The 13,670-nt window shown below is 28.7% G+C and overlaps 3 protein-coding genes across 4 annotated transcripts; all 3 read right to left on the bottom strand.

Annotated features, from left to right (window-relative positions):
• Positions 1–2,298: 2,298 nt before the first annotated feature.
• Positions 2,299–2,871, bottom strand: LOC148194609 (uncharacterized). The gene is made up of 2 exons (XM_088097246.1): positions 2,438–2,871; positions 2,299–2,305 (listed from the first exon to the last, which is right to left on the bottom strand). Exons 1-2 carry the CDS (start codon positions 2,869–2,871, stop codon positions 2,299–2,301), a joined length of 441 nt encoding a protein of 146 aa, XP_087953372.1.
• Positions 2,872–4,625: 1,754 nt separating this feature from the next.
• LOC148194608 (DNA-directed RNA polymerase V subunit 7-like) lies at positions 4,626–6,713 on the bottom strand. Of its 2 annotated transcripts, none has more exons than XM_088096161.1 (2): positions 6,554–6,713; positions 4,626–5,357 (listed from the first exon to the last, which is right to left on the bottom strand). In XM_088096161.1, the coding sequence occupies exon 2, from the start codon at positions 5,333–5,335 to the stop codon at positions 4,796–4,798; it is 540 nt and encodes a 179-aa protein (XP_087952287.1). In that variant the 5' UTR covers positions 5,336–5,357; positions 6,554–6,713; the 3' UTR covers positions 4,626–4,795. The 2 variants fall into 2 exon arrangements, with proteins under 2 accessions (XP_087952287.1, XP_087952288.1); XM_088096162.1 differs by having other exon boundaries at positions 4,626–5,354; positions 6,554–6,710.
• Positions 6,714–9,516: 2,803 nt separating this feature from the next.
• LOC124830918 (uncharacterized) lies at positions 9,517–12,798 on the bottom strand. The gene is given in 3 exon segments (XM_047304786.2): positions 9,517–9,604; positions 9,607–9,724; positions 12,322–12,798. Coding segments are annotated over 3 exon segments (567 nt in total). The 5' UTR covers positions 12,721–12,798; the 3' UTR covers positions 9,517–9,554.
• Between the last annotated feature and the right edge of the window lie 872 nt (positions 12,799–13,670).

Here is a 13,670-nt window from a genome sequence, read left to right as displayed (position 1 = left end):
TTTATTAGTATTTTGATATAACATTGTACTAAATATTTAAAAGTAAACCTTCGAGCTGCATACAATATCTAGACGACACAATTTCAACTTAATAAATTTTTTTATCATAGATAGGAACATTTCTTTTGTTAATTTAATTTAATTTATATTTTATTAAGTTAAATTTAATTAAAATTAAAATTAATTTATATTTTATTTGGTTAAATTTAATTAAAATTAAATTTTAATTTATATTATATTATATATATATTTTTTGTTTGTAATTTTATTTAAATTTTTTCTTTATAAAATATATATTTTTAAATATTTGTTGATATTCGCATACACATGTGAATTTTAAAATATTCTAATATATTTTTTAAACACTATCTGCGTGTCTGACTCATTATCATCTCTAATCACTACAAAAGTTATTATATTTGTAAATATTAAAATTACTGTCACAAATAAAGTTTTTAACAATTAAAAATAATTTTCAAAATTTCATATATTAAAAGTAGTTTGTGAGAAATGTTAATGTTGTTGGTAGAAAATAAAAAATTAATATAAGTTGAAAATCGCTATAAAATTTAATCATATTTTACAATATTTTATTATATTTTGACAATACAAAATATATCATATTTTATTATAATTTAACAATGATGAAAAATTTTAAATCATAAAATATTATTTAAAATGTATTTTAGAATTTTTTTAATTTAAAAATAAAATTTTTAATTATTCTATTTTCTCAAACTATGTTAATATTTTCTTTGACCAAACTAAGTTAATATTTTCTCAATTTCATACAAAAGTGTTTTCTTTTTTATTCTATTTGCTCCAAACAAAACATAGCGTTTAGGGATTATTCCATCAAAAAGCTGGGCCTAATACTCAAACTTATGGGACTTTAGAGAGGGGTTCATTGGATGATCAACACAAAATCTGAATCCAATCTACTTAATGGATTTACACTGTTTCTAACTCAAAATTTTATAAAATAAATTTATGGTGTCTCTTGTTAAAAATATTTTCAATATAAAATATTTATATTATATTTGTATGAGTCACTCACTAAAACTATCCATTAATTTTGATATTTTATAAAGAGAAAGTTCACTAAATAAACAATACAATTAGTCTAACTTAAACTTTTAAGACAAACAAGTTTATGAATCTTATATATATATATATATATTATATGGAATTCATTTTTTCACGTTACTTTACGTGAAACTTAAAAACACATTTGATTTTTCAATACTCTCAAATTCAATCCATATTTCTATTACTTCACTATATTTGTGATGTGAAACTTAAAAACACATTTGATTTTCTGACACTCTCTCAAATCCAATTCATATTTCTATTACTTCACTCTATTTGTGACTTATAAAGCATTAATATATACCAATACTTAAATTAGGGTTTTGATAACAAAATGAATAAAATCAATTTGGAGAAGAACATGGGCAAGGAGGACACGAGTGAAGACATGTTGGGTCTATCAAGGAGTAGATTTATCTAGGAGACACAATACCAAATGAAATATGAGTCCAACCATATAAGATATTGACATCACTCTCTGCCCAAAATCTTAATACAATAGATTAATGAGTCTTTCATCTTTATATAATGTTCTACTTTCTTATTTCTATCCAACGTAGGACTTAAACTCACACTTAGATTCTCAACACAATCAATTTGACAAGAGACAATGGAGGTGTTAATGGTGAGTGATGGAAACTGTGACGCCCGGGCACTGACGAGGGCGGGGAGTGCGACTCCTGGCAGGCTTCGAGTGGAAGGGGTACATGGACGAATCGGACATACACCGGAATGAGAGGGATCTGGAGACTGTATAGGTATGGGACTATACGGTTGAAAGATAGCTTAAAGGAATTGATGGGATACAAACCAGTGTTTTTCTCCCAATTCCACTCCAAACTAAGAGTGATATCTTTTCTTTTTATTTCTTTGTATACCCAATCATCTCTAAGCTTATCTAACTAACTGGTGCAACTAACACATGCTAACCCGCTTTTCATTTGGGTGTCGTCAGTGGAAACTACAGGTTTTCAAGTATCATGATTTAATTCTTTGAGCATAAAAATGAAAATTACCAATTGATGGGAATTTTTTTATAGGGGATGAACATTGAAAAATATAGTTATTCCACATGATTCATGTTTAAACTGAAGATGAAAACTTAATGAACAATGTCTTTATTTCTTAAAGTAGTATTCAATCAATAACATTATAGTCATGGTCTGGGTCAGCCGCATTCAGATGTTGTTCATAATTTAGAGTATAGCCTTACTCACTATGCAAAAACATAATTCAGAGTTTAGGATGAATTATATAACACAGAAATTAAGAAATTAGCTTCTAGAATAAATAATGTGGAAAAATTCTACAGTTTAGTTTATTTTCACACACACATATATAGACACACCTGCATTTTAGTTTGTGAAAAGGTCCATTTGATACCTCAGGTAGCCAATTGGGATTCTCAGCATCAGCCATGACAATATTGAGCCAGTGAGAGTTCCGGGTTTCGACTTCGGAAACAAATTTGAACAGGGAATTACAGAGCCTGCACTTGGCTGAGTAGAATTCCACCAAAGTCGCCTCCTTGGCGCTTGCCAGAGCCGAAGCAAATGCCCTCTGTTCTGCCTCCGACTGTGTGAGAGTCGTTTTCTTTTTCCAACCTGAAACAGAGCTCGCAAAATTGAAAGGTATTAAACCAAGGTTTTGGAGAGATTTCAATGGCCAAGGACCCTCAAACTTGCAGGGACCAGGACTAGAATTAGGGTTTGTTTCATTCCATGGCCATTTCAGGTAAAACATTTGTTTAGGTTTAGGATTGGGAACAGAAATCGAATCCATTAAGCCACATCAGAGACTACAAACAATAGTCAAATAGCTAGTATAGTCGGATAGATATCATAAAGAAATGACAACATCCTTCCATAAAGATGATGAACTCTTTGTAATTTTAATATAAATTATTTTAATTATTAAATAATAATAATATAGATAATGATTTAGATAAATTAATGTATGTACAATAATATTTATTCAATAAATATTATATTTGATTTATTAATTTGAATATATAGATGATAAATATATGAATATAATAATTGATGTATCTCAAATGAAATATTTTAAAAAATTTAAAAGTAATATAAAATTAGTCTATTGATTCATAAATAATGTGTTAAATACTTTAATTTTAGAAACCTGGTACTTTAGAATATTAGTTGAATAAATATAATATATAATTACTTGGGGCTTAAAAAATGATTATTAGATATTCAGTAACCTGAATCAAGAAAAATATAAAGTATTTAATGATAATTTAATTGATTAAATTTTCATATTTATAGAATTAATTTAAGCAAGTAATGATAAAAGAAAATATGGTATTATTTATTTTAATAATTCTTGAAAGTAGAATGGATGAGTAAGAGTTATGTTTTAGGGTTTTGTTAAAAAAAATAATTTGGATCTGATTTTAATTTGTTTAATTAAAGATTAAATAATATGAAATTAAAAAGGATTGTATAAATGAAAGAAGATTAGGAAATTTAAGCACAGTAACAAGTATAGAAATTATACGTAGATGTTTAGAAACTTTACTGAATATGAAATTAATTTATAAAATTATTAAGATGTGTTTGCTTTTTATGTAAATAACTAGTTTTTATGTTTTTATTATGTTTATATATTAATAATTATAATTGTAGAAATAATATTTTTATAATTTATAAAAATATTTTTCTTTATATATATAATAATTATTATAATAATAATAATATTTTTGTAATTTTAAATAACGATTTCAAATTTATTTTAACATATTTTTTACTATTTATATTTAATTTTATATTATATTTATCTTTAAAAGATAAAATAGTAATAATATAATTTTATTTATTAAACCATGTTTTCTAATCTATCATTCTTATAACATTATACACCACAAACTTTTATAAACTTTTCATTCAAATCCCTATATCTATCTCTTTAGATTTCTTAATCTAAACCATCACAATCTTTTTTCTCATTCCCTCAAATTTATATATTCAAACATTACCTAAATGTCAAAGTTTTCAATTTGAAAAGAAAAAAAGAATTAAAATTTAAAATTCAAATAAAAGAAAATAAGTAATTGTCCTGTAAATCTAAAATTATAAACATGTTTCTTATGTTTGGTCATACTTTCTTTATTCTCTTTAACATGTGTCTTGTATCTTTTTTTTATTATTTAACCTTAATGCATGAAATAGACTGAAAATTAAATTGAATTTTCATTTTTCCTCACCTAATTTCTTATTATTCACTAATTGAGTTTAATATGTTTAATTATAAAAAATACTAATTATACTTAGTTTTACATTAACGAAAAATACTAGTTTTTAAATTTTATCATCAAAATATTATTATTTTTTACAAATATTTATTTAATTTAAATTTGTAACATCTTTGTCAATAGATCCATAAAAATAATATTATTCTATTCCATAACATCTATTGCAGAACAATTCTAATAAAGTTTTTGTTCCAGGAATAAAAGCTATAAAAATTGATGGCTTTATATCAAAAGGATATCATGCAACAGAAACAAACAAACAATATAGAAAAGCTATAGTATATTCACAAACTAATCTCCACATCATTAATTTGGTTAATAGGTTCCATGATTTGTACCAGTCAGGAAGGTGAAAAGAGTAAGTCCCACAGACAAAATGAGTTTGCTCTCAACAAGAAAACAACCGTTACTGACATAACCTAAAAGAAAATGTAGCTATATATCGAGAGTGGAGACTGGTCCCAGATAATCTCCTTCCAAACTGACCAATGCTTGAAAGTCCCTATCTGCTTCCATCCACTTAGTACCTATCACTGAAAAGCGAAGTGTGACATCTTTTCCAATTTTTGACAATTTGTCATTCATGAAGCAAGCATTTTCACCAGGAACATATTCGTAATCAGGCATCTTCAAATGTGAGAGATAGACATTCTCAATTGGACCACATCTCATGAAAACTCCATGCTTTAGAACCTTGTGGACAACACCCTCCAATATCTCTCCATTGAAAATCTTGAAGGTAATGGCATTAAAAACAACAGGGAAGAGCACATCCCCATGCTGTCTGACCTTTCCTTCCCCTATTTTCTCCAGTGTGGTCACAGCAAGAAAGTATCCCAAATCTTTGGTTGCTTTCTTCATAGCAAAGTCACCTAGCAGGCGGATGATGATTGCCCTCTGAAGCATCAGACCTTGTGGTTGCAGATTTTCTGGAGCAATGATGACATTCCAAGACAGCTGAACTTTGAGAAACATTGTTTATTTGTTCCTAATTCTTCTGCCATCGAATAAAAAAATATCAGTACCTAATCCAAATTTCAAAGGCACAAGTATTCTTCAACAAAGTTAGCAGTACATTTTAATGATTAGGTTGATGGGTATCTAAATTTTAATCTTCCCAGACTAGTGTTAATGTCACCAAAGTCACTCTGTACTAGGAAATCACTAAGAATCATAGATAAACATATAACTTTCCCAGTTTACAACTTCTCAAATAGAGACACATTCTTACTTCATAATATGTTGCTAGACACAACATTTTGTAATTTTAATTTAATACAAATTTTATCCAGCAAGATGCATACCCACATTTTATCTTAAATATGTATTCTCAAAGCAGTTAACTTGTAACCACAACTACAGTTTCAATAATGAGGGTATAGTGACTCGAGAAGCTCCTACAGTCAGTGAACTGGGATCCAAATAATGACCATATGCAGTTGCTGGAAGCTCTCTTAGTGCACAAATCACATCCTTGATGTAATTCAGTGAAGTTCAGGGACTAATCTAAGAGATTTTCCAATAATCAAAGAAATACCGAGCACGATTCTACTACTGCTATAACTACTTAATTATTTTTAAGGACAATTTTATCAGAGAGAATAATACTTCGAAGATCAAAATGACGGTTTACTAAAAAAATACACTATCTATATAACACATACTATCAAGAATACAGTTGAATTGTCACATGTCTCTGTTTTATAGCTAATTACAACAATTTATATCTGCAAAGTTGACAGTTGAGACGACAACAGAGTTGAGTGTTCATTTATCTTTTCTTCTTCTTTCTTCTAACAGCAATTACTTTCAAGAAGAAGACTACCCAAAAGCCCTCGTCATCAAAGGGTTTAACCCTTAAAGTTTTTTCACCCACCTATTCAAATTAAAAGACCCAACAAATGCCAAAACTCTTCTAAAATTCCTGACCATTCTCAACAAATTTAAAACAAACCTAATTTCCCACACCTTAGGTTTTTCCTATATTTTGAAGATAGCAAAAATTTAAGAGGATGAAGCAAAACGCCATTAAACTTCTTAATTACCTCAAAAGATTCAAATACTAGCCATAAAGCACCCCATAATAACCTCACACTCAAAAACTCCTACACCCAACAAATCTCAAGCCATGCATGACTCCGTAGAGGAGGGCGAGACAGAAAATTAAGAAAGAATGGAGAAGAAGGAACTTACCGAAGACAAAAACTCTCTTTTGATACTCTACACTATCTCTTAGTAAGCTTGCAAGAGAGAAAGGTGTTGTAAGTTTGGGAGTAGGAGAGGAAGAAGGAGAATGGAAGGAGAATGGAAGAAGAACGAATGAAAGGATTTTTTTTTTTAAAAGACACGAAAATTTCAAATTTTTATTCGCACCCCAATTGCTAAACTCACCCCTATTATACCCAATGCTACCACAATCAGTCAGAGGCCGAACTTTATACTTGATACACCATCTACAAACTACTATCACCAACCATCGATACAACTAAAACTTAAATAAAATACATTCATGTTATATATATATATATATATATATATATATATATATGTATATATATCAAAAACATGGTTCAGTTATTTTAATTTAATAACTTGTTTGTATTTTGTTCATATGAATTTATAATTTGATAGCGATGTTCTCACTTTTGGTATAAAATAAAGTTATTATAATTTAATTCAACTTAAACCAAAATATTATTTATTATTTATTGACATGATTTAAAATGGTAAAAAAAATTAATATGTTAAAAATATAAGATAGATACAAATTTCAAAAAATAATTTTAAAAATTTTCAATTAATTATTTAAATTTTAAAAAAATATATTTGAGAGGAATGAAAAGTTACAAAGACCATCTAGCATTTTCTCTATAAAAGATACAATTAAAAAAATAAAAGAAGATAAAAATAAAGTGAAAATAAATTAAAATAGAATTTTTAAATTGGTGAAATTAAAAAAATAAACAAGTTTATTTATTTTTTATTGTTTAGATGATAGTAATTTTAAGAAAGAAATACCAAATAAAATAAAATGGTTAATTTTTTTATAAAATATTGTAAAAAAGAAATACAAAATAAACAAGTTTTTATATATATAAAAGTCGAAATGTTGTAGGTTTAGTCTTCTCATGACAAAAAGGAGTGTATGCATGTAGAATATATTTTGACATTCAAAGTAGTTAAGTGTGTGATAGCAGTAAATATTATAATAATGAATACATCCCATATTTACCTTAAGATGTTTATACACATTTTACATGTTTTTTTTATCTCAATGGATCTCGTCCACATGACTAGTTACTATGATTAATCATTAATTAACCAATTATATTAATGATAATTTTATCTTGATGTTAATATGATCAATGTAGTCAATACTTGTCATAGAAGTTGTTTTAATCGATATGTAGTTGATCAGACCATCATAACATGTCTTTATATCATCAGGACTGAGTACATCTAGACAGAGTTGGTGATGATATAATAATTATAAACATTATTTGATTAATGTAATTATGAACATTAGATGAATATTGGTAGAAATGATATTTTTTTTTACCTTAATTAGTTGGGTGTATAGATATATATTGGTAGTCTATGACTAAAAGAAAAAAAAAGTTTTTTCTTTCTCTCTCTCTATATATTTTGTAAATACTAAAGTAATAAAAACAGTACACTCCATCTTAACAACTTAAATACATCAAGAAAATGAAATTAGAGGATACCGACAGCATGGTATAACTTTTTCTTCAAGAAGCAACTCAAGATCCATTTACAAAATGATTTCAACATGCTTTAATAAGATATTTATGATTTCACATATTGGCTACGAATCTCTCACAATTCTTGCCGTTGAGTACTCTTTAACTTTGTGACATTATAATATAGCAAGTTAGCCCTATTTTTTTTTTTTTTAATGTGACGTATATTTTTCACAAAGATTAACAACTACACAGAATATACGAAAGAAACAAAGTAGAAAAGCAAGAAACAAACTTAAAGGACACTAAACAACGATAAGGAAGAAACTTGTTATAGAAATATTAATGTTTGACTGAATTATAACAAAGAGAAACAAAGGTTACGAGAAAGAGAACAAAGATAAATCTTGCATGTAACGTTTAAGCTTTTATTTCCAACTCTCATGTCTGTAACCATTATTGTTTTTGGCAAAGCATTGTCTTTGTCTATGTTCTATTCTGTATGGGACCATTGGTACCTTTACTTTTTTACCCCTTCCATGCTTGCTACTAATACTACTGTCTTCTTGGTAACGAATTGATCCAAAAGTGCATGGTACATAGCTTTCTGTAGGTAAATTTAATCTTCAATGTTTAAACTTGTCAAAGTTTTAGATATATTCTAGCTAAAAGGAGCTCAATACATTTTATGGACTTGGAGTAGTTTTTTCTGTACTTTCGTATCAATTTATGCTATTATTTTAGTTACTACAAGTAGTTTGTCATTTTTTGGGCTAAGATTCTAAATGATATATTAATAATTAGCATATTGACCCCATACTCGATTCCTTGTTAGATCAATAGGAGTTTGAACTAACTAACAATATAACATCCAATAAAAATTCACAATAAGAAATTAATATATAAACTTATAATTAAAAAGGATTTTTTTAACGACCCCTTACTAATTCAACATGTTTAACGAACCCAATTATTTATTAGGCTTTTAACAATGTTTTTCTTTGAAACGCATCATATTATTATATTAGACTTTGTGACCATGTTATTATTCTTTAAAATCTATGATATTTTGTTGTTAAGAATCAAAAGAGGATATAGATTCCACTTAATAACTAACATTTTCATTATTATTTCACATTAACGAATTTAAATATGATACATTTGATTATAATAAATACAGTTATTTTAGTATTTCATAATATAATTAATTTATTTTATTTGGAGTTTCATTTGAAGATGTATAATACCAAGTTTNGACTAATATTTGTAATAGTTTTGTGATAGTGAAAAAGTTTTATCTTATTTGAGATAAGCGACTGGACGTAGGATCCTAGTGATCTGAACCAGGATAAAATACCTGTGTAATTTTTCTCTTTCCCTTACTCTGTTATTTACGTTAAATTATCTGCTTAGTAAGAAATTAAGAGAAAATATTAAAAAGGGATAATATTTAAATATAACCAATTCACCCCCCCTCTTGGTTTGTTTCCACGCTAACCATTCCGCTGCAGCCGCTCTGACAGAGGGCGCTTCATTTTGAGAGATGGGAGATTCCTGCAATAACGTGTAAACGACTGCTCGGGACACCTGTCTTTGCCAGGGCCTTGCCATTGTGGTCGAGAAGCACAAAACAAGGAACATAGCTAACATCATAATGAAGGAGCTGCGATACGAACATTCAAAACCAAGTCAGCAAGAAGTAATGAGAACAAAATGGATTCTCCTGATATTAAACAAATAATAACATGTTCAATGATTTCTATACAACATTATCCTTCAGGAATCAGAAGATAGAAAAAAACACCAAAATGAAGGTAATACAATAGTACTGAGAGCTTGAACTATTTCAAAGGAATTTCAAGTAAATAGATTTTTTCAAGGTCAACATAATTTCTACGAATAGCAAGCTGAGGTATTTAAACAAAACTTCCAACTGCTTCCTAAATTTGAAATTCTACTGTTTCCATCAAGAAAAAGATAAAGGCTCATGTATCTTCTCTATTGAAAATGTATATTACTTTATAATTAAAATATGTAATATGTTCTTCCAGATCCTTCCAAAAACTGATGTTTCTTCACAGAACCATCATCTCAAGTTTCACATGGGAATACGCCGAAATCACATTTCTACAGAAACTATATACACCGAAGGACATATATGGAAAATGGATCTAGAAAATTAAGTATATGGTGATAATTTTTGGCTGAAGTGTGATCCTAGGATGGATGTCTTAGTTTGGACAAATTTGGGCATTGCCCATTCATCAATTTTTATTAGTATACGGTGATAATTGAGATATTCAAGGAAGCAGCATTTTTTCAGTTGAAAGGTAAGGTTAAACATGGAAGCAGCATCAATGCATGATGTACATAATCCAAGACAAGATACTGGGTTAAGGCCAATTTAAGCAGAAACAGTAGTGCAAATAAAATTTGCATGGTTTGCTTGCATGTAGAGGTCATTCTGAAAGAATGAACAAAAAAAAAAAGGCCAAAGTTACAGAGATGAAGAGACGACAAAACAATACTTCTTCAAAGGGATATATTGACCACAATCACATTTGAGGAAAACAAAATTGACAAACAGGTCTGCATCTTGAAGAGGTAAAAAGCATGGCTTGGAGCAGGAGACAGAGTCACAGAACGTCAACCTAATGGCTTAGTCAGGTCTGCCCAAACGTGGTTCAGCATAAAATGAATAATTATCTTATTATTTGCTAAACCCCCATGCCCCATTAAATTCTTCCTAATAACCAAACTGATATGTAAGTTTATACACAACAATTAAAGAAACAGAACAATATAAAATAATTACAAAACATCAAACCAAAATTTATATTCTTCACAGTCCAATGGCATATAAACCAATCTCCATAACAGAAAAAACATAGCTAACATCATAACACCTATGCTGTTGCGTGGCTGCATGGTATTGTCCATACTACTCTAGAACAGTTATTGTAAAAGTATTATTCTAGTCGTTTAGTTCCTATTCATGAAAATTATTTTATATACTAGAATTAGATCTATTGCAATAGATAGATATTATTTTTATCAAGGGTTTCTGTTAAGAAAAGGGTTTAATTGCTGTAACTTAGTTTCATTTTCCCAGAACTGTAATAGGTTATTTTTTATTTTTCCTACATGCTTGTTAGAAGAACAGCCTTCTTATCTGTCTCCCAGATTTACTAGTTCATTTTTTCTGTCTCTTCCATTATACTAAATGGCCATTATTATTCTACAACAATCCAGTAACAGAAATGAAGTGAACCAATAACACTCAGCATCATGAACTCTTGTACGAAAAAAATGTCAGTTGGATTTACCAAGCCCAGGAAATAACTCGGATGCACAGAATGCTCATGCAATTTATGCAACCAAACAGAAACCTTGGCTGAGATGAAGTTTGATCCCATGTGGGGATTCTCAAAGGCCAGCAAAAGCCAAAAAACATTCTGCTTCTGAAACCCACATAGCAAATACTGAGTTTTTTTTTTTTTTTCTTACTACTAAAGGTTTGCAGAAATCAGTAACAATCAATCAGAACTTCCTGAAGGTACTATTCAAATATATTGCTCCACCAGCCAACGATGTTTCTCAATAATTTGAACAATGAAGGCAGATCTGAAATCATTAATGAATAGCCTATCTGATAGGTAAAAAGGAAAGACAACCTAATGATACAAACCAGTGTTTTTCTCCCAATTCCACTCCAAACTAAGAGTGATATCTTTTCTTTTTATTTCTTTGTATACCCAATCATCTCTAAGCTTATCTAACTAACTGGTGCAACTAACACATGCTAACCCGCTTTTCATTTGGGTGTCGTCAGTGGAAACTACAGGTTTTCAAGTATCATGATTTAATTCTTTGAGCATAAAAATGAAAATTACCAATTGATGGGAATTTTTTTATAGGGGATGAACATTGAAAAATATAGTTATTCCACATGATTCATGTTTAAACTGAAGATGAAAACTTAATGAACAATGTCTTTATTTCTTAAAGTAGTATTCAATCAATAACATTATAGTCATGGTCTGGGTCAGCCGCATTCAGATGTTGTTCATAATTTAGAGTATAGCCTTACTCACTATGCAAAAACATAATTCAGAGTTTAGGATGAATTATATAACACAGAAATTAAGAAATTAGCTTCTAGAATAAATAATGTGGAAAAATTCTACAGTTTAGTTTATTTTCACACACACATATATAGACACACCTGCATTTTAGTTTGTGAAAAGGTCCATTTGATACCTCAGGTAGCCAATTGGGATTCTCAGCATCAGCCATGACAATATTGAGCCAGTGAGAGTTCCGGGTTTCGACTTCGGAAACAAATTTGAACAGGGAATTACAGAGCCTGCACTTGGCTGAGTAGAATTCCACCAAAGTCGCCTCCTTGGCGCTTGCCAGAGCCGAAGCAAATGCCCTCTGTTCTGCCTCCGACTGTGTGAGAGTCGTTTTCTTTTTCCAACCTGAAACAGAGCTCGCAAAATTGAAAGGTATTAAACCAAGGTTTTGGAGAGATTTCAATGGCCAAGGACCCTCAAACTTGCAGGGACCAGGACTAGAATTAGGGTTTGTTTCATTCCATGGCCATTTCAGGTAAAACATTTGTTTAGGTTTAGGATTGGGAACAGAAATCGAATCCATTAAGCCACATCAGAGACTACAAACAATAGTCAAATAGCTAGTATAGTCGGATAGATATCATAAAGAAATGACAACATCCTTCCATAAAGACGATGAACTTTTTATAATTTTAATATAAATTATTTTAATTATGAAATAATAATAATATAGATAATGATTTAGATAAATTAATGTATGTACATTAATATTTATTCAATAAATATTGATAACTCCGTACCAAAATCTGGTAAAGATAATTATAAGGCTAAGTGTTGCTATTTAAACTGACAGGATGACGAATAATAAAAAAATAGATTTAAAAATAAAGTTTTTGAATCATGATCGTAGTTTATTATGAAAAACTGTAAAAAATACGTGTTTGGTTTATAAAACTGCATTTTAGATTCAAAAATCGGTTATGCATAAAAAGAATATTAGCACCTTACAACATTAGTTAGTCAAATATGAAAAATGGTGTGGTTTCTTCTAAATGTTTATTTTTTTGGAAATAAGAATAAAAGAAGATAACAAGAAAAAACTAAAAATATATTTTGAAAATTTTGAGACCAACAAATATTAATCTCGCTCTTTGTATTTTCATTCAAACTGGAAAATCAAGGGCAACATAGTTTAAAAGAAAGATTAGTTTGAAAGTTTTGATACTTCTAAATTATTTGAAAATGAGTGTCCTGTAACACAGATGACCTAACAAATACCAAAAAGAAAATAGTGAAAACGTATTTTTAAGTTATTTTTTAAGAAATAAAGATTCAAGTAATAAAACAACACATACGATCGCACGAAAAATTGTACTTTTAATTTTGGATATTGGACGACATGGACCACCGTACAAACATCCAAAAGAAATCAGTGAAAAATTATTTTTTAAATTTTAATCTTTATAGTTTTTATATTTTTTATTGTTTTAAAAATTTACATTTATTATTGTTTAAAGCAGTTTTATTTTCATG

The sequence above is a fragment of the Vigna umbellata genome, chromosome 8 (assembly GCF_029865625.1).
Source record: "Vigna umbellata cultivar VRB3 chromosome 8, Vumbellata_1.0, whole genome shotgun sequence".
NCBI classification, from domain to species: Eukaryota; Viridiplantae; Streptophyta; class Magnoliopsida; order Fabales; family Fabaceae; genus Vigna; species Vigna umbellata.
Note: the sequence above shows the minus strand (reverse complement) of the source record. Positions and strands in the feature narration are given on the sequence as shown.

Excerpts from the sequence above, each read along its gene's own strand:
- LOC148194609 (XM_088097246.1), bottom strand. The coding sequence starts at position 2,871 with ATGGATTCGATTTCTGTTCCCAATCCTAAACCTAAACAAATGTTTTAC.
- LOC148194608 (XM_088096161.1), bottom strand. The coding sequence starts at position 5,335 with ATGTTTCTCAAAGTTCAGCTGTCTTGGAATGTCATCATTGCTCCAGAA.